The following is a 24,498-nucleotide window of genomic DNA, read 5'->3' as shown; positions in this document are numbered from 1 at the left end:
TTTATTGATGGGCAAACAAAAGCACCAGTTCCAGACAACAGCCCTTGTCCACTTCTCTGTTGGGAGGCTAGGCCATGCTGCACTCAAAGAACTCATCTTTACCTTTTGAACCATATTAAAAGAATAACCAAAAATTCAAAATTCAAAACAGTGATTCCATCCGTCTGTGATGCTCCCACACTCTGGACAGGAAAATCATTTTCTACTGCAAAAGCAAACACCTTCATCAACTGCTCAGAGATTAGGAGGCCTCTGGGGGGCTTGCTTCCTTTTTACCCCTGCACCCCAAACCCCACCCCACTATCAGCTATCTGTTCCCCCGAGGTGGGTCCCATTTGTTCCTAGTTGCTGGGAGGTACTTCCTCCTTCTCTGGGACATTGGGCACCTCCTTCTCTCCTCCATGAACTCAGCTAGAAATCCTAGGGTGAGGGAAACAAGGCCCTGACTCCAGGAAGTTCAGATTCTATGGGAAGAGGTCCGCAAGAGCTACGGCCATGACTTCAGGAACAGTAAAAAGAGGCGCTGCTTGCTAGCAGAGACCCCAGAGGAGACATGGGTTAAAATGCTGAAAAATTCTGAAAACTTGCACCCAAATGAAACAGGATCTTCCCCGGCAGGTGAAGCTTGCAAGATGGCCTTGAGGAACTCGGTCATTGAGTTTTTATGGCTCTCCTTTCTGCTGTGTTATTTGCCTTAGTAACCTTGGGGCCTTACTGGTCAGAACACTAGCTAACCTATTTCAAGAATTACTTTAAATTGAACTCTTCCACACTGTGAGAGGGTTCTCCCAGAGCCATAAACACTCACAGAAAAAGTGGAGTTCACAACTAAGAATCTTTCCCCTGAGGACTTGTGTGCGTGTTTCTACAGCCCAGAAGATCCCCTTCTAACAGGCCCTCAGGAAGGAGAGAAAACCTTGACTCATGTGTGGCTGGGAATAGCAACTGCACGTCCTGCATGGGGCCACACTCACAGTGACACCTTTAGTCAAATAACAATTAACAATAACGCTAGAAGAAAAAAAAAAAGGGCAGTGAGCTGAAGGGAAAGAAAGCATTTCCCCAGCCTAAGTTCTAAGTCTGAAGGAGAGGGAGGGTCCCCTCGACGCTTTAACTGAAAAAATTAACATGTGAAATAGTCCTATACTACAAGTACATGTGAGGCTCGCTCAGAATTCCAGGATCCCCACAGTTAACATCTCATTGGACATGGGCTCACAACTTAACATTGTAAAACACTCAGCAAAACTCTCCATCTCCAAAGACAACATAAATAGTAAAAAAAAAAAAAAAAAATGGTCCTTTCCAAACATTCAATAATAAATTAACCAATCAGCCTATAAACCAATAGGCTGAAATAAAGATGTTTTGAAAATCAGTGAAAACATTTTTAAAATGAAATATGACGTCCTCCAGAAAGATGACGTCAAGATGACTGAGATGTAAGAGGGACTTCAGAAAAAAAAGACACAGTGTTTAAATTTTCACTGACTTGGTTAAACAGAAGGATGAGAAGTCGGCTAGTATACCCCGGATTTTAAATCTTTAGAAATGAGCCCCACCCCCACCCCCAAAAAAGAGCCAGAACCAGAGAAAGTGAAAAAGATAGAGAGCAATTAGGAAAAATATATATAGAATAAACTTAACCTATTTCACATAGGAGTTCCAGAATGAAAGAGTGGGCAATATATCAAAAGAAATAAGTGTTGTCTTTTATAATTTCTCTGAAATGACAAAAGAAAATTTCTCAGATTCTAAAACTACATTAGCACCACAAATACATCAAAGCAAAGCAATCTTAGGCAATCTGCAGCGTAATGTGTGACTTTACTTTAATAATATTTTGGATGATGACCAAGAAAAATATAGAAGTGGATGTGGTGTCACTCACCTCTAGTCCCTGAACTTATGTACTTTGGAGGTAGAGGCAGAAGCATCAGGAGTTTAGGGCCAGCCTAGGCTACATTTTGAGACCAAAACAGGAAGGGGAAAAAACAGAGAAATATCAAAACCATCAATGTTGCTCCTCCACAGTGTGGACTCGTGGGGAAGGACACAGATGTTACAAGCCTTGTAAAAATACCACTACTGGGGCGGTGGTGGCGCACACCTTTAATCCCAGCACTCAGGAGGCAGAGGCAGGAGGATCTCTGTGAGTCTGAGGCCAGCCTGGTCTACAGGGAGAGTTTCAGATAGGATCCAAAAGCTACATAGAGAAACCCTGTCTGGAAAAACAAAACAAACAAACAAACAAAAATACCACTATTGTTTTATTTTGATGACCACATATTTTATCTGTAAAATTTTTAAACATGTTACTTATAAACAGTTTCTAACTTCAAATTTAAATGGCAAAGTGAAAAAAATGTAATTATATATTTAACATGTAGTTTATAGTCAAGTTGTATTTAACAAGTTTTAAATTTTTAATTCTTAAATCTTTCAATCTTCTAGTTTTTTTTAAGAAACTAAACGACCACAAAAAGGAAAATAAATCACCAATCTTGACTGCACTTTGGGAGCCCTGTGCTTCAAGACTTTCAACCCCTTATCTGTAAAATTGGTGTCACGGCATCTGTTTACAAAGCTGTGCCGAAGAGCATACCAGCTACAGTATTCAGTCCTTAGTATAGGGAGACTCCTCTTCCCTATTCTCACACACTGTCCTCTGAAATCACCACACCATTTATCACCTTTTCAGCACTACACCTCCTCCCCCTCCCCCTCTTTCTCCTCCCCCTCCTCCCCTTTCTCTTTTTCTCCCCCTTCCCCCTCCTCCTCCCCTTTCTCCTTTTCCTCCCCCTCCGCTTCCTCCCCCTCCTCCTACTCCTCTCCCCCTCCTCCTCCTCTTTCTTGGCCTCCTCCTCCCCTCTCTTTTCTCCTCTCCCCCCTCCCCTCCCTCTCCTCCTCCCCTCCCTCTCCTCCTCTTCTCCCTCCTCCCTCTCCTCCTCCTCTACCTTGGCCTACTGCTCCCCCTCCTCCCCCTCCTCCTCCTCCATCTCCTGATGTTTTCTCATCTATGGGGAGAAAACTGTTACCCTTACATTACTTTATCAGCCATTGTTAACTGCTCAGATCCAAACTGGTCCTCTTTTATTAAGGCCCCTATTTTTATTAAATGTACTAACAGGCCAGGTTAGAGTGCTTGCCTAAAGCTCCTGGGCCTCTGGGACTCATAATCCTAGCCCACACTGACTGCCTTCTCCCACCTCCCCACACCCATCCATTCACCAAGTGGTGGTTATGCTGTTCCCATCTCCCCTTTGTTACTTCTGCATCCTGATTGCTAACCTAGCACACTGTGCACCATCCCACCACCACCTCCAACTCTATTCTAAGAGTCCGGTAAGCAACCATCAAGAGCATGTAACTCCACCTTCATCCATCCTGGAAACCAATGCCAGGTTTAGCCCTCAGCAGTCAAAGTCATTGTTTCCACCCTTTACTTCTCTAATGAAAAAAAGACCCCTAGTCATCATTTCCCACTTAAGTCCTCCCTCAGCCAAGACTAGCTTGCCATGTGTCCCCATCCACGCTCTACAGATTTCATTGAGCTCCAACCCATCACCTCCACGAGTTCCTCCTTGCCGAGTCTAATACTGTGTGGGGTGTGAGACATTAGCGGTTGAATGTTGGCTCAAACGCCCACTCACTCTGTGACCCTGTGCTCCCTCACCTGCTTCACAGTACCTGTTGCAAGGATCAAATGGAACCCAGGAGGCTAGACACCTGGAAAAGTACTGATACTCTGAAGGTACTTAGCAATCACTGGGCCCTTTCTTTCTCTCTTCATCTTCCTGATGACAGCATCTTTCATTTATCCTGGAATTTAGCCATTTTGGTAAACTGTTCACCTCATCTTCCTCTAGGATCCCTCACTGGTCTCTGTACCTAGCAAAATTGACTTAAGAGAGTAAGTCCAATCATTAGATTCTTTGACAAAGACTAAAGGATGATGGTGATTGTTTAGAAAACATCAAGAGTCTTCAATAACATTCGGGCATCTACTGGATATTGAGATGTTTTATGTTAAGTATATCATTGAACAAGAGAAGCATGTAGCTAGAGTTCTCCTGCCTGGCCCACAGTCAGGACAAATCTCTGTCACTCGCCAGTCCCACAGCCGCTCAGACCCAACCAAGTAAACACAGAGACTTATATTGGTTACAAACTGTACGGCCGTGGCAGGCTTCTTGCTAACTGTTCTTACAGCTTAAATTAATCCATTTCTATAAATCTATACCTTGCCACGTGGCTTGTGGCTTACCGGCATCTTCACATGCTGCCTGTCATGGCAGAGGCTGGCAGTGTCTCTCTCAGCCTTCTGCGTCCCAGAATTCTCCTCTCTCCTTGTCCCGCCTATACTTCCTGCCTGGCCACTGGCCAATCAGTGTTTTATCTATACAGAAGGACAGCCACAGCACTGAAGCAAAACTCCCAGCATTTCTGAGGCTTGCAATTTACTGATAGACAATAACTCATATCTAAAAAGCAAATGTTACAGCACATTAAAGGGTGGTAGAAGGGAATAAAAGGGAGCAGAGGTTAGCCAGGGTGTGTTGCAGAGTATTTGTTTAACTATGCAAAGATGGGTTAAATTTGTTTAACTGTGTAAAGATGTGTTGCTGTTTTACCAATAGCAAGGCAGAAGAAAGGATAGGTAGGGCTGGCAGGCAGAGAGAATAGATAGGAGGAGAAAACTGGGAAGAGAAGATCAAGGATTGAAAAAAAGGAGGAGGAGAGAGGACTCCAGGGGCCAGCACACAGCCATGCAGCCACACAGCCACACAGCCAGCCACAGAGTAAGAAGTAAAGAAAGGTATATAGAATAGACAAAGATAAAAGCCCAGAGGCAAAAAGTAGACCGGATAAGTTAAGAAAAGCTAGCTAGAAACAAGCCAACCTAAAGCCGGACATTCATAAGAAAGAATAAGGCTCTGTGTGATTTATTTGAGAGCTGGGTGGTGAGCCCCCCAAAGAGTAAAGAGTTAAAAGAGTAAAAAACAACCAACTACACTTCAGGACAGGGAGAGTAAGTAGAAGAAGGAATTTAGGCTCGGGGGAAGAAAGATAAAGAGACACCAGGGAGACGGGGCCAGCAGGACTTACAGAATGAAAGAAAGGTAAAAAGCCCCAGGCAAAACATAGATGGCTAGAAAAAGATTAAATTAAGTTAAAAGAGCCAGTGGGACAAGCCTAAGCTAAGGCCAAACATTTATAATTAATACTTAAGTCTCCATGTCTTTATTTGGGAGCTGGTTGGCAGCCCAAAAAAAATTCCAACTACAAGGATAGAAGTAGGTACAACTTTAAACACATCTGTTGAGGAAGGCCAGAAGGGGAAAGCTGTGCAGATGTGTGGGCCGGGCTCTAGAAAGCCTGGCTGTGGCATGAACATATGCACAGAGCTTCAGAGAGGCCAGATACCTGATGCAGAGAGAGAGAGAGAGAGCAATGAAAGATGAGGACAGAGAAGAGTGGGAGGCGAATCCCATAAGGCCTCAGAGGTCCTCCTGAAGCCCTGGGCCTCCATCAGAACCTGAGAAGCCGTCTATGGTTTTGAACTGAGGAATGACATGAGCTAACACAGATCTACTACTGTGCAGCAGGCAGGCTGCGAGGGGTCAAGGGCAAGAGCAGGGGACTTGCTGGAGGCCACTGCTGTCTGTCACTCAATCTAAAGAGGATAATCGCTGAGCAGGGGATGTGTCAAGGCAATGGTGAGAAGTAGTCGGATTTGGAATAGATGCTGCAGACAGCTGGTAAGATGCCCTGACAAATGGTAAAGGAATAAGGGAGAAGGAGTGAGAGCTGTCCCTCCAAGCTTGAAGTCTGAGGAAAGCATGAAGCAGCCACCGGCAGACGTGGAGATGGAGTGGGTGGTACAGAGCTGGGCGAGGAAACCAGGAGCTTGGTTCGGGATGCTAGCGGTCTGAGAGACATGCGCACATGAAGAGCTGTGCCAGAGGCGTGAGACACACATTCTGCACTTTACCCACAAATTCCTCTTGTGGCTAAGTCTTTTTGATTAGAACTCTAGTAGGGAGGTGAACAAGGCGACCAGAGAAACAGAATTCCAGCCCGCCCTAGATGTCAGTCAAGAAGGGGAAGAGGAAAGACGTCCGCCGCAACCAAAGGAGATGGGAACATCCCAAACAGGGCTTTGAGAAACAGAAACACCGCCACATTGTGACTACAGCAGACAAGATGCACAGAAACAACACAAGGAAGGGAAATCACCTGGCCATTTCGCAAGAAACCTCCCCCAGCCTACCTCCTCAGCTCAGTTCTCCAGTTGGAATTTGGCTCGTGAGGCTATTTTCCTTGGAAATTGTGGTTATTTTACAAAGACAAATGAATTCAAAGTTTCTAGCGGTCAAGAATGAGAAGCTAACTACAAACGGAGCCGCTCAAGTCAACCCCGGCTCCTGGTGACCTCTGCCTCCCAACTTGGTTTCTCAGTGTGCAAGTACTGTCTCGGGAGAGATGCTTTCCTCTGCCTACACACAGGCTTTCTGGAGGGTTAATGGATGCCTGCATATTAAACACCATGAGCTCAAATAAAGGGACAGTGAAACTGGATCTGTAAGGTTTTGAGGTCCAAACACATCAGTTCTATTTTCTTATAAACCCCACTGAAGGTGGGGTGGTAACATAGACTTGTAATCCAGCATTCATGAAACAGGGTGATTATGAGTTAAAGGCTTGATGGAAAGACCTTGTCTTTAAAATTTTAGAAATGTCAGAGGTATGATTCTGTGGTGATATGCTTGTCTGGTGTGCACAGGCCTTGGACTCAGTCCCCAGCACTGAAAAAAATAGATAATTGAAGACTAGACTAAGAGCAAAGGTCATCTTATACTAGCCTGCGAAGACAAAATGAGATGACACGGGACACTCTTTCAAAGTACAATTATGAAATGATCTCTTGAGATAAAAATGCAATGTTAATCAAGTCAAAATCATTAAAAGTGACTAAAAATAAGCTGAAAGCTGCCACTCTGAGGAAGGCTCCTCCCTGGGGTTAAATGTGCTGACCTGTGAACCATAATTAGGCCAAACCCCTCGTTGTACAAGCTGGAAACATGACAAAACCCTGAGAGAAAACACAGACCTTTGTCCAAGAGCTGTAGAATCAGGCACATTGTAAGGGCCATCCATGAAAAGAGCCTTGTTGAAGGCGTTTTCTCTCTTATTTTCCACGTGCTGTCCAACTCCATTCAAATGGTGACAATTAGCATTGGAGTGAATAGGCCACTGTATAGATACTGTTCATGATTCATAGAGATGGGTTTCCTGGCTGATCCAATGGGACTGGATGGACATCAGTATTCAAGCAACAGTGCATTCTAATTAATTCCTGCACCAGTGCATGCCAAGGACCAGAAGAACACACAGCCTCTGTCAATGCAAGAGTGTGCTGGGATTGCTGTGCACAGGGCTGCTTTTACACACCTCGACTTCTTCTCTCAGGAAACCAAAGCCAGACAGCTATCAGACACATAGAAGACAGAAGCCAGCCAGAAGCTGGAAAGGACACTGTGGTTGTGAGTCTGGATGGATGTTAAGGAGTTCATTTCAACAGCATTTTACAGGGTGGCCCAACTGTGGACACCTGAGACAAGAGTCCGCACATTCCCCAGGGTCAAGAAGTCCAGATCTCTCTCTATGAATGCCGTGTGGAAATTCTGGATTTCCGTTTCTGCATTTGCTACCCACTGACTACTGGTCTCCCCACGTTTTCCCCCAGTTCACTCCGGTCCTTGCAGCCCATGGCTAAGATCACATCCTGATAATTCTGCCCTAGGCTACCCTCCAGCCCCGTCTAAATCCTTCAGTGGCTCCCAAGAGCCCCAAGAGCAAAGGACTCCTTGCCTCTCTGTGTATGAGACAGCCCCTTCGGGGCCTCAGCCACGCTTCTCTCTTTTGTTCCCCAGAGCAGACGTTCATGGGGTGTTGTTTACCTGGCCTTTCCCTTTGTTAGTACCTGGACCTGCCCTCTTGGAAATCCTCCATTGTGTATAGCTTTGCCAGGAAGTAGGATTCCATGACCCTGACAGAAGCCATGGGATTTTCCCTGCCCCAGTTGAGCCAGGACTGGCATGTGGCTAGCATGCTTAAGCAGGGTCCTTTCTTAAACAGTTAATTTAATTATCAAAGTCCGTTCGTATTGTTTGCAGGCAAAAAACTATAGCTAAGCCACTCTGTAACTTACAACTTCAATAAGCAAGCCAGCCATTCCACCAATGGGGACAAATTCTGTGTCCCCCCAAACACCACACATACACTGCCACCCCTGTGACATCTTCCTGGAAAATAGAGGCGAGACAGAAGTACCCTGACAAGATGAGCCTGAGTCAGAAATGCCAATCCTAGTTCAGAGGCTGGGTATGAGCGGAGGGGGGGGGGGGGGACTAGAAGAGACTGGACAAGATGCTGAGCCCTGACAGACAGATGGAAGTCAGCCATACTAAAGGGAAGGACAGAGGTGGACCAGGAGGGCAGACACAGCCCATCATATATACTGAGGATGACTGTGTGACTGTGGGTAGGATTTAAGCTCCCTCCCCTGTAGCTCTGTCCAAAACATAGGATGAAGGACTAAGGGACTAGAGACGGAAGCAAGGCGCACTCATGGGACACCGTGCACACTGTGAGCATCCCGAAGTTAAAGAGAAGCTCTGAAGAAATTTAACGCCAGAGCTCCAAAACATGAGAAATCTCAATTCCGCTTTCCACAATTAACTTTCTGAAATTCCTAGTATCCAGTCTTAACTCATTCTTAATAGTTCATTCACCTTCATAAAATAGGATAAACTTTTAAAGCCAAAACACACGCTTCGGTACACCCGGTCCAGAAGATCTTAGTCTGTAGACAGGGCACCCCCAAAATCTATTCCGTGACGTTCCAGGGCAGGAAGTGGAAAAGGCTGCCGTTCATTGAGTGACATGTTCTAAAAAGGACAAACTCCAGGAAATCACACCCCCTGAAATGAAGGCTCCCAGTAAGGTGTGTGCCTGCGGACGAGTGAAACTTTGTTTCCATCTCTGTAAACCGGGAGCTACTGGTGGCAATAGCTACAAACCCGGGCAGGTAGTGAATCCACAGTGTGGAACGGCCCCCGGCGTACCCCCTGAGGATGACACTACTCTAGCCCCCCAGAAACAGCTCCTCTAAGGGGGAAGGTAGGTCCCTTACACCCTGAGGCATCACCACGGAACTGCTGCCCACCCTGAAAAATCACCTGATCACTTGAGAACTCAGTTTCCCCTCTGTAAAACGGAGACAGCAATCATTCCTGGACACGGGAGGTGCGGTGGGGCTGATTTCAGCTTTACTGAATTCTAATGCACACAAATAGTATTACCAAGTGCTTATGGACTTAGGAATGACCTTCTTGGAGACAGATATTTCCAGTTCAACCACTTCCCTCACGTCCTTCATAAACCCACGAAGAGTCTTTATTGCTTACTACGCCTCTAAAATCCATTTGCCTTCCACTTTTTTATGGTGGCCTCACTATGCCCAGCTGGGCGACGCTGTTTCCTCCTGGACCCAAATGATCAGGCTTTTCAGCTCCGGCCTTACATCTCATTCTCATATTCCATTCCCCCTTTCTCCCTCCCTCCTTCCCTCTCCCCACTGTCTCTTCTCTGTCTCTGTCTCTCTGTCTGTTTCTCTCTGTCTGTCTCTGTCTCTCCTGTCTCTCTCTCTCTCTCTGTCTCTCTCTCTCTGTCTCTCTCTCTCTCTCTCTCTCTCTCTCTCTCTCTCTCTCTCTCTCTCTCTCTCCCCCCTACTCCACAAGCAGATCCTAAAACCCAGGCCACTTCCTCTCCTGCAGAGACCCCAGGAGTAAGCCTTCCCTCTGAATGGAGGACTCCAGAATTCTCAGCCAAGCTTCCAGGTGAGATTTCTGACTTGGCTAACATTTCTACTTCCTTCCTGCTACTGTTATCTCAAGTAGGTAATAAGCTGCCAGAGGGGGAAGATCGTATCAGTCATTTATAGCCCTGCCCCCCCCCCCCCCCTGTAAGCCCAGAACAGTTCAGACAACACAGAGGAGCACTGGAGACCTCACACCTCTCTGCAGCCTCAACACGTGTACCCTCAACAAGCACTCACTCTGAGCTTAACTCCAAAGGGAGCCATGATGGGAACAGGTCTATAGGCCAGAGACACAAAACAGCAAAACATCACGGATGGAGGCAGGAGTTAGAGGCGGGGCTCCAGGTGGTTAGAGCATTAAATGTGGGCTCGGATTTCAATTTCCAACCACAGTTAAAGAATGAGGTTGCCTTTTCCCTAGTAGGAACTAAACCACAAACTCCAAGATGCACTTTACAGATTATAAATGAAGAAAAATGTTAGGAAAAGGCTAGAAGTCCCTCCAGGAGCACAGTAATGGATGAAGTTACACAGTCACCGAAAACCATCAGTTTTGAAAAGATGTTTAATGGCATAGAGTCCACTGGCTACAGGTTTGCTCTGCATCAGGCTCTCCATGTTAATATTTTATAAAGCAACAACAAGCGTGGCTTGGGAGAGAACTTTTAACATCCTCCACCATCTCCACCAGCCCCCTCCCCCGAAACACAATCTAAGCAACAGCACGGCCTATAGAGCCACACAGTGGCACGGGAGCTGCCGAAAGACCCATTTAACTCACAGCCTCAGCCAGGGGTTTCTCCCACCCACCATGGTTAACCACGTTCCCCAGGAGAACCAGAGGTCCCTCTTTTGGGCTTTCAACAACATGCTTCCCCTGAAGCCTGCTGGGAGCTTTACACACCCTCCTTCTTCTCTCCACTCCCACAGCCATGGAACCAGGACACTCAAAATGAGAAACGGGGCCCTTGCAGAGGCCACAGCAGAGGAAGGAGAGGGTCCCCAAATCCATGGGCTGGCCCCACTTTCCCCATACCACAAGGGACCCATGCATGTCTCTCCCCACTCTCTCCTGGCCCTGCCACCACTGTGTTGACCATCTCTTCTGTGGCCCCTTAGAGCAACACAAAACAGCTAGCTTTGTTCCCAGCTTCTCCACTTCGCTGCTATTACTCCTCAAACAAGCACACACTCCCTTTTGGTATCTTCTAGGTTCTGTCTCTGTCGGTAACAAGTAGAAACATTTCAAAGAAACAGCAAGCAAGGGTTCCTTACAGAGCCTTAAAAGGTCAAACTGAAACAGCGTAACTAAATAAAATTAACTCGGAACCAGAGAAGGTTGGATGGAGCACACAGCTGACTTCATTTTACTCATTAGGAACATGTCTTCGGGCAAATAATTTGCTGTTTCTGGGCTTTCGATGTCTGGTTTTCATGTGGCTGAGTTCAATAAAATAAGAGGGTTGAACTACATGTTGGCTCTAGCTTACTTAACCCTAAAGGGCATCAGAGTGAACACTCCTAACACTTGGAATATATATGAGTCTGAGATTTCTGGGTTCTTGTTACCCTGCAGAGTACGGTGGAACCTGTCTGTCATCCCTGAGGGACTGTGAATTTGAAGCTATATAGTGGGAGACTGACTCTAAACATCAAAGGGGAAGGGGAGGGAGGGAGGGAAGAAGGAAGGTCATCTTTATTCCCATCCACATCCTCTTGACTCCTAAAGACCACAAGCGCCTAAGTCCCACTCAGTGACCCTCTCCATTTCTTTCCCAACTCTGATGCTACTATACGTGTGTGTGTGTGTGTGTGTGTGTGTGTGTGTGTGTGTGTGTGCGCGCGCGCGCGCGCGCGCGCATTACACTACATATGCAACATCCCTGAGCAGGACCACACAATGGCTAAAAGCTGGGGATTTAGCTCCACACATGGATGCTAATCCAGTTTAACAACTCATTAACTTGTGACTAGGCAAGCCACTTAGCATAAGCCTGTTTCAACACATGTAAAGTGGGGATCAACATCACGCCTGTTGCTTAAGGTAAGTTGTAAGAACAGGTGAGTAGCACGCACAGAGCCCTTAGCAAGAGGCTGGCCCGTGTGTGCTCACAGCGCCATTCTCACGGGAATGGGACCAGTGATGATGGCTCTTGTCATGTAACTCTCCTGAAGTCACTAGAACCCGACGGGCTGAGACACATCCCAAGAGCCACTTGTGGGAAGGAGGGACCGAAAGGGGGTGTGAGGGGAAGGAAACTATTGCGTGAAACCTGAGTTGGGGGTGCAGTCCTGGCCCCTCACTCACTCGTGCCTAGTCTGTAAACAGCCATGACATCTCAGGAGTCAGCACAGGAAAGCTATGACTTCGGCGACCTGACCGTGGGAGACGCAAGACAGGGATGAGAGAACGGAACAGTCCGTGGCTTCTGTAATTGAACGTGTTTGGGGAGCAGTCAGCCTTCCATGTAATACAACAAGAAAGCTGTGTGCAGGTAGCATTTCATCCCAGGAGTCATGGATAACTTTGGCTCATCTATTGGCTTCTGGTAATACTGTGTTTCAGATATAAAACATCATCCCTTCTATGACATAATAGACTTATAACATTTCCTGGAAAGAGCATTTTCCCCAGAACTCTCAGCACAAGGGCTCCATGCAAACAGCCCCACCCTGCACTTTCACGGTTCACAAGCAACTGCCAAGAAAACAAGATTCGAAATTCCAGGGAAACATGGATGTTTCTAGATACAGGTCATTATACTTTTCAAAACACCATGTGTAGAAGCAGGGGACCTCCCATTACGTCAGAATGTGAATGTCACCCAAATGTGTGCAAATGTCACCTGAATGTGCGCAGACAGCAAGTTTAACAAATAGAGCAGAGGACCCCACACATACACACCTAAAAACGGTATGACTCGTGATGCCCACAGAGGGCTCTGTAGCTTTGGTCTGAGAATAATGAAAACGGTTGAGCTCTTTTATTATTTATTTGAAATCTCCATTCAACTACTTCACCCATTCAACTAACTGTCAAAAAATTAAAACATGGAATATAATAGAGAAGGGTGTCTCGGTCCTTCTGGTCTTGAGATGTTCAACCCAATGAGAATACCAGACCAGAGCAGATAATTACATGCACAAAATGTCACATGCAATGCCAAGCACTGAATTAAACTGGGATAGGTGGGAGCAGGGACTGGTCAGAGGGAGGATGACAGAGGTTCCAGGTTCATCCCTGGTATTAATTCCCGCCTTTATTTTAGTGGCAGGATAGTTCCATTTTATCTGGGTTCATGGCCAACCAACTAAAGCTTCACTGTCCAGCATGGTGTCCACTAGCCACAAAGACCACGGAGCTTGGACTACGACCAGTCTTACATGTGTTAAACTAGTATTATGTTAATAATACTAGTTTAGCTACATTGTCCCAAATATGCTCATTAGTTTACTTTCAGCTCTCATTTTTTTTAATGTCATTATTGGAAAATTTCAGACTGTAAGGGGTTTGTTTATTCTTTTTTGAGATGAGGTCTCACTGTATGTCACAGCTGGTCTCAAACTCATGATTTCAAGTCAGCCTCTTGCCTCAGCCTCCAGAAGAGCCGAGATGACAGGGCATATGTCGCGCCACCTGAAAATTTGAGATGACATACATGACTCACATTATATTTGTTTGACAGCACTGAGCTGAAGACTACATCACACTGCCTTCTCTGATGTCATCTGTGAGGATGATGCAGTCACAGCTGGTGGGATGTGAATAGGAATAGTGTATCCACTGTCTAACTCGGGCAATTATAGCGCAAATTCTAATTGGTCTTAATAATAAAAACCCAGAGCCAAATATCAGGGTAAATGCTGAAAGATCAGAGAGACAAAGGAGCAAGGCACAGCCACCTCTTACCTCACCAACTCCTCAGCCTGAAAGGGGGCGGAGCTTCTGTCTCCACCTGCCTTATATTCCTCTTTCCGCCCAGCCATATCACTTCCTATTTCCTCCTCCCTAGTGCTGGAATTAAAGGCATGTGCCTCCCAAGTACTGGGATCAAAGGTGCCACCACTGCCTGGCCTCTATGGCTAACTAGTGGCTTAGCTCCGCACTCTGATCTCCAGGCAAGCTTTATTTGTTAGAGCACAAACAAAATATCACCACAAGCAACAGCCTCCTCACTCCTTTCCCTGTTCTTGCTGGATGGATGAAAATGCCCAGCACTGAGCCAGCAGCAACCATCAAGTAAGCCTCATCAGGGACCCAGGGAGGGATGATGGAGTAATCTGTTGCTTGGATAATCTCAGGAGTGATCCACCCTGTTCTCCAGAAGTCTGTAAGATTAGACAGCTATGCGAGAGAAGATGTTATCTAAGTCTCTTTGAAGAAACCTAAGCTGTACTCCAGTTAACTCAAGTGGGGCATGTCAGAAAAGTTCCAAAAGGAGACAATCATTTAAAAAAAATCTTAAAGAGCAGGAGCTGGCCAGGGCAAGAGTGTGGAGTGTTGTCACAAGGACCAGGGGCCACAAGAAGGATGGTTTGGGGCAGAGGGAGACAGCAGAGGAGGAGGAAGGGCCAGGGCCAAGAGGCACTACAGTGAACCCTCAAATGGAGGCTACAGAGGCCAGTCACGTGCTGGAGAGCCTTGGACGGTGGGCTGAGGATCCTGAATTCCCGTCGCACAAGTGGAGAATGGATGAATGACTGCCCAAGGAGGGAGCCATCAGTTCAGCTTTGCATGGAGCTGTCCAGTGTCCATGCAGAGTCTGACCTGCGGCTTCAGCAGTATGGACAGAATATGGCAGAGGTGAGGGCTCTTCAGTCAGACATGGTGACGTATGTGCACCTGTAAGCCCAGCTCAGGAGGTGGAGGCTGAAGGATTAGAAGTTTAAGGTCGGAAGCAGAGCCAGGCGGATCTCTGTGAGTTCGAGGCCAGCCTGGTCTACAAAGTGAGATCCGGGACAGGCACCAAAACTACACAGAGAAACCCTGTCTCGAAAAGAAAAGAAAAAAAAAAAGCCAAATGAAGTGACATGAATCTGTAATCCCAGCATGCCTATGACAAGATGAGAGACAGACATGGGAAAATCAGCCAGGAGCTCACTAGGCCAGCCAGCCCAAAGTACAGGGTCTAATAGCAGGAACAAGAAGGACTCTGATACACCACACATACACACACACAACACACACATATACCACACACACACACACACACATACCACATACACACACATACACCACACACACATACCACATACACACACATACCTCATAAACACACACATACCACACACTTACACACACAACACACACATACACCACACACACACACATACCACATACACACACATACCTCATAAACACACACATACCACACACTTACACACACAACACACACATACACCACACACACACACATACCACATACACACATACCACATAAACACACACACATACACACATGTAACACATACACACAACACATAAACACACACATACACACACATATACACACACATAACACACATAACACATACACACACACACATACACACACACACATACACACACACACACACACCTCTGAGTAAATAAAGAATTGCATATGTGTGGCGTAGCTGTGTAAGCCCATGTGCAAATGTGCGGGGTAGGTGGGGGGGGACACAGGGGACGGGACACCCATAAAAGTGGGTTCCACCTACTCCTCTCTCTTCCTACACAGTCATCATAGGCTTACACATACCCTGTCTATTACCTTCCCTTAATAAACTCTTATAGTGGGTTTTGCTGGGCCTCATGGCTTCTCTCGCATGTAAACAGCACCGCTTAATAAATAACACAGAGGAACTCTACACAGTGGCTAAAGTGACTTTCTTGTATAGAGAAGCAAGCCAAGAAGCAGAGGGAAAGCAGCAGAAACAACTGTGATTCTTTCTTCCTTCCTTCCTTCCTTCCTTCCTTCCTTTCTTTCTTTCTTTCTTTCTTTCTTTCTTTCTCTCTCTCTCTCTGTCTCTCTCTCTCTGTCTCCCTCTCTGTCTCTCTCTCTCTCTCTCTCTTTCTATTTTTTTTTTTTAGACAGGGTCTCCCTTTTGTAGCTTAGGCTGCCCTAGAACTCTATGTGTACCAGGCTGGTCTTGAACCCACAGAGATTCACCTGCACCTGCCTCTCAAGTGCTGGGATTAAAGGCATGCACCACCATGCCCAGCTCACTGTGCCTTTTTCATTGAATGGTTCCTAGGCCAGGAAAAAAAAAAAAAAAAGACCGATTCCATTAGGGTTTAATGCAAATTACCAGGCCTCACCTGCCAGAGATTCTAATTCAGATGGCCCCAATGACCAGGGTTTCTATCCTTAAGGCCTCCTCCAGCGGCTCAAAGACCAGCTGGTGTGTATCCACTTCTCTACAGCCAGAAAACACCATTCTAGATCACAGAGCCTAGCACACACAGCCTCACAGACAGGCGAGCTCTGTGCTGTCGATGCGAGCAGACAGCAGGGGGGGAAAGAGCCCAGTTTGCACAAGTGTCTGAGTTAGGTGTGGGCACGACACCAGGCACCACAGATACCAGCGATGTGACACCACACAGTGAGTGCCACTGTGGAAGCTGATTCACACACTTACTCCAGCAAAAGGGACAGATGGTGGGTGAGGCTGCCGGCGTCCTGGAGAACAGGAGCTCTGGGGAAGAGGGAGTAGAGGTGAGAAGGAAGGGTGCAAAAGGAGAATGGGGTGCAAAGGCAGAAAGGCTAGGTGTGCTGAGCGGCTCTGAGGTCTGCTTGGCAGGATGCAGGCCGGACAGCAGCCGCAGCACCAAGGGCCACGCCGGCCTGGCAAGCTCAAGGAGCCAGGGAAGCATTCTCGGTCGACAGCTGGCACACCCTGCCGTGGATTTTAGAGTCTGTCACTCTGAAGGCAGCGGAGAGGAGCTTGCAGAGTGCTAGCGTAAGGCAGAGGGGGACCTGGAAATGAGGGCTGGAATTAGGACGCCATTAGAGCAGCCCAGAGAAACGGTGACATCCGAACTATGGGGGACACGGCTGAAGCCACGGGAAGAAAGTGGCGAAAATCATAATAAACACAACTTTAGGTTTTTAAATTAAATTTCAACGTGAACAGTGGTATTCAAAGTCAGGGGAATCCTTATAGTTTAAAACGCTCATTAGGAAACTCATCACACCTCTTACTGTTTTTAGTGCTCTGCATTTGAAATACGAAATCCCCCAGCGGCCACACAGAGTGGCACATTTAAACTAATTCAAGTTTTGTCCGTGGTCCTTCCTGCCATTACCTATTTCACACCAAATGTTTGAACACACAGCTAAACTGTGTTCCCATGGTGAGCCTGTGTCATGCCAAACCTCCCTGAGTTCATTCTGAACACAAACACGTATAACACGTGCAGGGCTTGAGTGTGGAACTGGGAGTGGTCACACTTAAATTCCACGCCAGTCACAGTGTGTACTAAGGGACCCGCTTTAAAATGGGCTAGTTGGAAGCTTCCACAGATATCACCATGTCATAGTGGCCACCTGCAATGGCTGAGGCCTTAAACGGGAAGATTGCTTTTGAGAGCAGTAATTCTCAAGGCCAGCCATGGCATTGCTGGATCCTGACTAAACAGACTAATATTGGCTTTTAAAGTGTCTCTAAATTCTCTGCAGAAAACACATACCCTGTTGTCTGCACCCTGGAGCTCAGGGAAGGGAGCATGCGGTTGTCCTTGGGAAGGACATGGGAAGCTGAAGGACCCAAAGGGACAGAACCAAGGTCAATGACGAGCGTGTGCAGAGTGGAACAGAGGTGAACAGGATAAGCCCATGGGAGGAGCTGAAGGAGAAATCCTGCTCAAGTTCCAAGCACTTACCAAGCAAACGAGCTCCCGGGGTGTGTAAGAGTGCTGGGAACACAGGTACCGAGGGGTCAGCATCTGGGATCTACAGGATTATGCCTTTCCCTCTAAAAATTCACCTTGAACTTGGAAAAGTCATAGCTGACCAACTAGATGGCAATTTCCCCGGGTGTGAAAAAAAAAATTTTTTTTAAAAACTTGTATAATTTTTCTAGGAAGATTTAAGAAAACTACATTAGTCAGCTCATCAAACAAAGACAGTTATCTTCCCTCCATGAGGGCAGCAAGGACAAAGATGAGGACTGTCTTCCCTGTGAAGACAAATCTGAAAATGCAGCCTCGGAGGAAACTTCCGGGACCATTTGACCAGAGCTGGTCCTCTTCCGGTCTCTTGTGCATGAGGACGAGCTGAACCCCCATCCAAGCCCTTCCACAGAACCTCTGACGGAACGGGAAGAAAGGCGCTAGAACCCACAGATGGGTCAGGAAGCGAGCTGCTGACCCGCAGCGGGTTTCCCCGCTCTCTCCACCCACTCCATAGGCTCCCTCATCTGAAACACGGATACACAGTAAGGTCATCGTGGGAACTAAAGCTAACATACCTACGTGAATTAAAGATGACATCATAGGGATTAAAAACTCTGCCATTTTCTTGCACGGTACTGAATGCAGAAGCGCTAGATTAGGGTCCAGAGTCGAACCAAGGGAAACCAGCCAATAAATGACCAGTGCTATCACTATTACTATCAGACTCCAGAGCTCCTATCCCTGAGCTCTGGAACTGATGACTGCATTTCCATTTTCACAGCTGTGGAGATTTTCACAACCCAGCCAGCAGGAGGACACCATGCTTCTTCTCCTGATGATACAGAGGAAGGAGGGGGTCGAGGTTATTTTTGTTTGTTTGTTTGTTTTGTTTAGTCTTGTGTTTTGTTTTTTAGGTGTTAGAGGAGCAGAGCCTTGCTAGGGAGGAAACAGAAATTAAAGCTCCAGAAAAGTCAAAGTACACTTGACTCTAAAAATTTCTAACATAAATAGAAAAAAAAAATGTATCATTGCTGCAACTGATATGATTCTAAATTCAATTGACATGAGCAAAAACATGGTTTCCTTTCCCTTACCTTTTTATAGGTCACTAACCCAAGAGAAAGGCATCTTATAGTCACCAAGTTTGAATTTAAGAAGACCAATGCTTGGGAGCAGTAAACCAATGCTTGTGTGCATGTGTGTGTGAATGTTTGTGCACCCATGTGTTTGCATGTGTGTGTGCATGCATGCTTGTGTGTGTGCATACATGTTTGTGTATATGTGCATGTTTGTGCTAGAATGTGTTTGTGTGTGTACATGTTTGTGTGTGCGTGAGGTACATGTGTGTATGTGTGTGTGTGTGTGTGTGTGTGTGTGTGTGTGTGTGTGTGTACACATATGCATGTGCTTGCTTCTGGGTGTGAGTGCAGGCATACACATATCATGATGTACACTCGGAGGTGAGAGGATTACCTCGGGTGGCAGTCCTCGACTTCCCCTTGTTTAAGACAGTCTACTGCTCACTCTGCATACACCAGGCTAGCTGGCCTGCAAGTTTTCAGGATTCTCCTACCTCTGTTCCTCATCTCATCCCAGGAGCACTGGGTTACAGATGCACACTACCATGTCTGGCCTTCCTCACATTCATGTGGCGAGCACTTTACCCAATAAGCCATCTGCCCAGCGCCCAGAAACTCTGTATTAATGGACAAGGAGGCAAGCACTGGCTAACTGTTAATTGTCCCCACTCCCACCCCCCTAAACATGACGGACATGTGCACATGGAACGTCTTTGACAGTAAGTCATTTTCCCTAATAAAATGCTTGAGGAACGAAGTGGCCTTGTGCTGAATCTAAGTAGTGGAAGAACATAAGAACACCATCTTTGTGACCTTCAACACAGAACCAGTAGGTCCTAGAATACAGCCGCTCATTAGCCCTGATCCTTACACAACAGGCCTCTTTCAAACTCTCCCCCTGATTTGAATTGGCTCTGCAGTCTTCTCGCACGTCACTGAATGCAGAAGTGTTAGATTAACAAAGCGACTCAGGGTCTGGCCTGGAGCCAGCACACCGCCTCTGTTCTCTCACATCCATATGTACAGCAATAGGAAATCTATGCCTCGAATAACTCGCTGCAAAGCCAGCTATAGCGTTTCTGTGTATGTGCATATGTCACTTAAACTTTGCACAATGTTTCCATCTATATCCTGGCTTGATCAGCAAATTAGCATTTTTTTAGCTAAGGAGCTGGTGGTATCCCTTTCATCGGTCAGGGAACAAAGACTACAAAACACTTATCTAAAATTACACTAAGCCAGTCACGGTGGTAGCACACGCCTGTAATCCCAGAACTGGAGAGGTGGAGGCAGGAGGATCAGGAGTTTAAGTCCAGCCTCAGCTACATAACGAGTTCTCGGCTGTGTGTGCGCTCTATGAGACAAGATCCCCGCCCCTCCCCCCAAAAGGAAAAAAACTAAAGTTATATTCGGCTTGCACCCCTAACCTCCCATTTAATTCTGAGAGACCAACTGCATTTTAAACCAGTGCAACACACTGATAAATCAGTATTTGGCATGCTGACTTCTAGAGAAAAAATCCTTGACTGGCTGGCTGACCCAGAGTAGATCCTGAGCTGCTCTGTCGACAGAGAGAAGAGTTTCATCTCTTTTTCCTTGAACTTTTTAAATGGCTGTTAGTATCAGTGAAGCAAAGGAGAGCGCTCTGCTTAAACAGAGTGTGTGCTGCACGTGATGGTGCACACCTGCAAGCACTCAGGGGGCCGGAGCCGGAGGATTCCAAATTCCAGCCCAGTCAAGCATGCATGAGAGCTGTCTGAGACAGACAGACAGACAGACAGAATAATGATCATTAAACAGACATTTGTTTGGCAATAGAAATATCCACGCCTTAGCCTACACATGTTACACACCTTTTTTTTTTTTTTTTTTTTTTTTTTTGAGACAACTCTGGCTGTTCCTGGAACTTGCTTCGGAGACCAGGCTGGCCTCTAACTCACAGAGATCCACCTGCCTCTGCCTGCCAACGCTGGGATTAAAGGCGTGGGCCACCATGCCCAGCCACCACGCCCAGCCATGGTACACACCTTTAATACCAGTACCAAGCAGCTAGATCTGTGAGTCTGAGGCCAACCTATTCAATGGCATTCTGATGCCAATACATTAAATATACTAAACAGGGCTAGCTTTCGTAGGGACTTTGCACATCATACATACTCACAATCTACAGCATGTAACCACACATCACAAGAAGCGAACGCTCCGGAAAGTTGAAAACCCTGTTGTTTTTCATCAGAAGTTATCTGTTGTATACTTGCCCTTATAATGCATAATTCACTACAGATGTGGCCAGTGGCAAAGCACTTGACTAGCACAAAACCAGAAGTTCAATCCCTAGACACACACACACACACACACAAATACTCTTAAAGAAATGTAATAATTCTATATTGAGTAAAGAAATAAAGGACATTTGGGGACTGTGGTGATAGTGCTCATAGCTCAAGTATGAGGACCTGAGTTAGAGCATCCAGAAGCACATAAAAAAAAGCCAAGTGCAGCAACGTGTGCCCGCAGTCCCAGCTCTGGCGAGGCAGAGACAAGAGGATCCCTATAGCTTGTTGGTCATTCAGTCTAGCCAAGTCAGTGAGCACAGGTTCCAGCAAGAGATTCAAAACAAGCCAGGCAGTGGTGGCGCACGCCTTTAATCCCAGCACTTGGGAGGCAGAGGCAGGTGGATCTCTGTGAGTTCAAGACCAGCCTGGTCTACAGAGTGAGTTCCAGGAAAGGAGCAAAGCTACACAGAGAAACCCTATCTTGAAAAAAAAAACAAAACAAAAAACAAAAAAAGAGAGAGAGAGATTCAAAACAGAATAAAGTGGAAAGTGATTGAGGAAAACACCCAACACCCAACTCTGGCCTCCACAGGCATGCACACATACATGCATACATACCCCCCACACATACACAGGCACACACATATACACCAACAACAACAACAACAAAAAAAAAAAGAACAAAGAAATGCAGGAAATATAAACCAAGAAATTATATTGACAAGGAAGGAAAGTAGTTAGTAAATAACTACATTTAAATCTCACAATTATAAAGTCAATCGAATTTACAAAATGTCTTTATTATCATGAAGTTTACTTAAATTTACAGATACATATATATTTTTTCCTATTCAGAAACTCAAATCTTCAAAAGCAAACATACTCTATTCCCATCAACTGCACAAGTTGCTCAGTTAATGACAAACAGCATCTTTACACATGTCTGTGTAATTTCTTAACTTAGGAAAAATGGTTTCTTGAGCCTTTCAAAACCTATGTCTAACGCATGCAGAAGATGGAGCTGGAGCTGACCTGGAAGCCTCCTCCCTGATGACTAAGCCATCAAAGTATCAGAAGGTGCTATGCAATCTGCCAGGGGAGAAAAACAATTAAAAGTCTTACCCATATGTAAAGCTGATGAGTCATACCAATGACCACGACAGCAAGCAATACCCAAGGATGCGATAGTGGCACTTCCATCTTAGGGGTAACCAACAGTTACCTAATCGGACTCCCACTCAACAGTAGGGAATTCACACCTGGTACTGTAAACCTAGCCAACCACCTGTGGTTGACAAGGCCATGGAAACTAGAAAAGGACCTTTCATTGCCACTTTCCTAAACCAGTGTAATTCCAACTGCATTCTAAATACCTAAAGTGTCACTCTCACTGCTCATTAAAGAAACTTCTTCTTGCAGCAACAGAGACCATCACAGGAATCCATAACTGGTTAAAATGTAGAAATCAACTGACCGCGAGATACCCGGCCCCATCTGATACTTCTACAGCTCCACCCCTACTCCTGAGGCTCAAGGAGCATTGCAGAAGAGGAGCTGGGAAGATTGTCAGAGCCAGAAGATCAGAATGTCTGCTGAGAGATGGTGTCTTCTACATACGACAGGGAGCTGCACCCATGAAATCTTAACAATATCGCGGCCTAAATGAGACCAGCTCAGTGAAAACACTGGCTGACATTTCAATGTGGATGGAGGAATTCTAACAAGGTTCCACCCCTAGGTGAAGAGCTACAAGGAGTTAGTGGCTGCTGAGAGAGAAAGAATCTGTCTTCTCCAAGGTCTAGCCCCCTAATAGGTTATCCAATTCCAAGTGGTCAGCCCTAAACATAGCAGGTTGTATTTTTATGCATGTGTGTGCCCACATTTGTGTGTGTGTGTGTGTGTGTGTGTGTGTTGCATGTGGCAATAGAAATTAAAGAAGAGGTCATGAATTTGAAAGAGAGTGAGGGGGTGACATGGAGAAATTGGGGGAGAAAGGGAGGCTAGAAATGATATAGTATTTACATGTAAAATTCTCAAAAAATAAATATAAAAGAAGAAAAGGGTAGCTTTAATTTGTTTCATTTCAAGGTATCTCGTGCCCATTGTGAAAAAAAAAATTATTGCTTAGTTACATATGGATACAAACACAATAATAGAAAAACAAAAGCCATCCCTCATCTCTCCACAGATGACTGTGGGAACAATGCTTCACGTAAATTCAGCCTTAGCTATAATCTGCCCAAAGCCATGTTTGCAAATCCCTTTGGAAAATCCTACGTGCTAGGTTCCTAAAGATCCTCTCTCCAGACAAAGGCATCCTGACTGGACATGTCCAAAATAGCTCTCCAGGGCAAACAAACAGAAATCACCGCGCGCCAGCCGCCCCGAAGAAGGGAGAAGAGGAACCCTGAAAGGCTATCAGCCCAGGAAGCCGACCACATATTTGGAATTCTACAGGAATAAGTTAGCAACAAGAAGAAAACAGGCACCTGGCAGGAAAAAATGCTAAGGAAATTATTGAGACGTGATACACTTCCTGTCAAAACAACACACGAGGTGGTGATTCATTCTATCAGCATCTTCTAGAATTGGTGCAACTTTAAATGCTCCATAAGTTCAACGCTGTTTACTGTGGCGCAGAAGGGCTGTGTGATTTTGCTTTAAATACTAATCTATGCATCTTACCCTGTGCCCAAAAGTACATGGAAAGCAGAATGTACTCCCTGTATGCACAGCCATACCCCTGACTGTCACCAAGACAAGATAGCGCAGGGCCAATGACCTTCCCTTGTTTACTGTTGGCTTGAGCTGTGGCCTTCAGTGCTGTTCAGTCTAACGGAGTGCTTAGCCCCAGACTGGAGAGCTGCCCCTCAACAACAAAAAAACATAATCATCAACTCACTGTTGACACACCAAGAGGGTCACCAGGATCTTTATCAGACACCTCCAGAATCTGTAAAATTGATAGCGTTCTCAAGTATTTGAAGTCAGAAAAATACAAAAACTAGATGTTTCCATCTCTCTCCCGGCCCCCTCCACTGGGCTATCTCACCAGCCCTTCCATATGAATTTAGGACATAAAGCCATTATAAGTAAGCAGATTGTCAAAATAAGCCTAAATTAGTTGGGTCTCTGTTTTGACTTTCATTTGTGTGTTTATGTGTGTGTAGCCAGTGAATGAACCCAGGGCCTTGCATATGCTAAGCAAGCACGCTACCACTGGGCTACAACAATCCCTAATCTAAATTGTTATACATAATTCTGTTTGATAATATCCAAACTTTTCTCCTCCTCAAATAGCTACTGTAACCACTGCATTTATTTCCAAGCCCAACTTTGAGCGTTTTAAAGTATGGGCAGCACGGAACCATGTGTAAATGT

The 24,498-nt window shown here is 45.9% G+C and overlaps 1 protein-coding gene across 5 annotated transcripts in view; it reads right to left on the bottom strand.

Annotated features, from left to right (window-relative positions):
- Arhgef28 (Rho guanine nucleotide exchange factor 28) overlaps window positions 1-24,498 on the bottom strand; it is a 300,377-nt gene that overhangs the window by 262,487 nt on the left and 13,392 nt on the right. The window contains exon 1 of one of the 5 annotated variants that reach the window (XM_052743478.1): window positions 13,429-13,473. The exons of the other annotated variants lie outside the window; for them this stretch is intronic. Coding sequence (XP_052599438.1) covers window positions 13,429-13,456 — 28 coding nt within the window. The 5' untranslated portion in view covers window positions 13,457-13,473. Of the gene's footprint in view, window positions 1-13,428; window positions 13,474-24,498 lie in introns of those variants that run through there. 5 annotated transcript variants of the gene reach the window in all.

Source organism: Peromyscus californicus, unplaced genomic scaffold, assembly GCF_007827085.1.
Source record: "Peromyscus californicus insignis strain IS unplaced genomic scaffold, ASM782708v3 Scaffold_18__1_contigs__length_77618521, whole genome shotgun sequence".
In the NCBI taxonomy this organism is placed as follows: Eukaryota; Metazoa; Chordata; class Mammalia; order Rodentia; family Cricetidae; genus Peromyscus; species Peromyscus californicus.
This window is presented reverse-complemented; position numbering and strand designations above follow the sequence as displayed.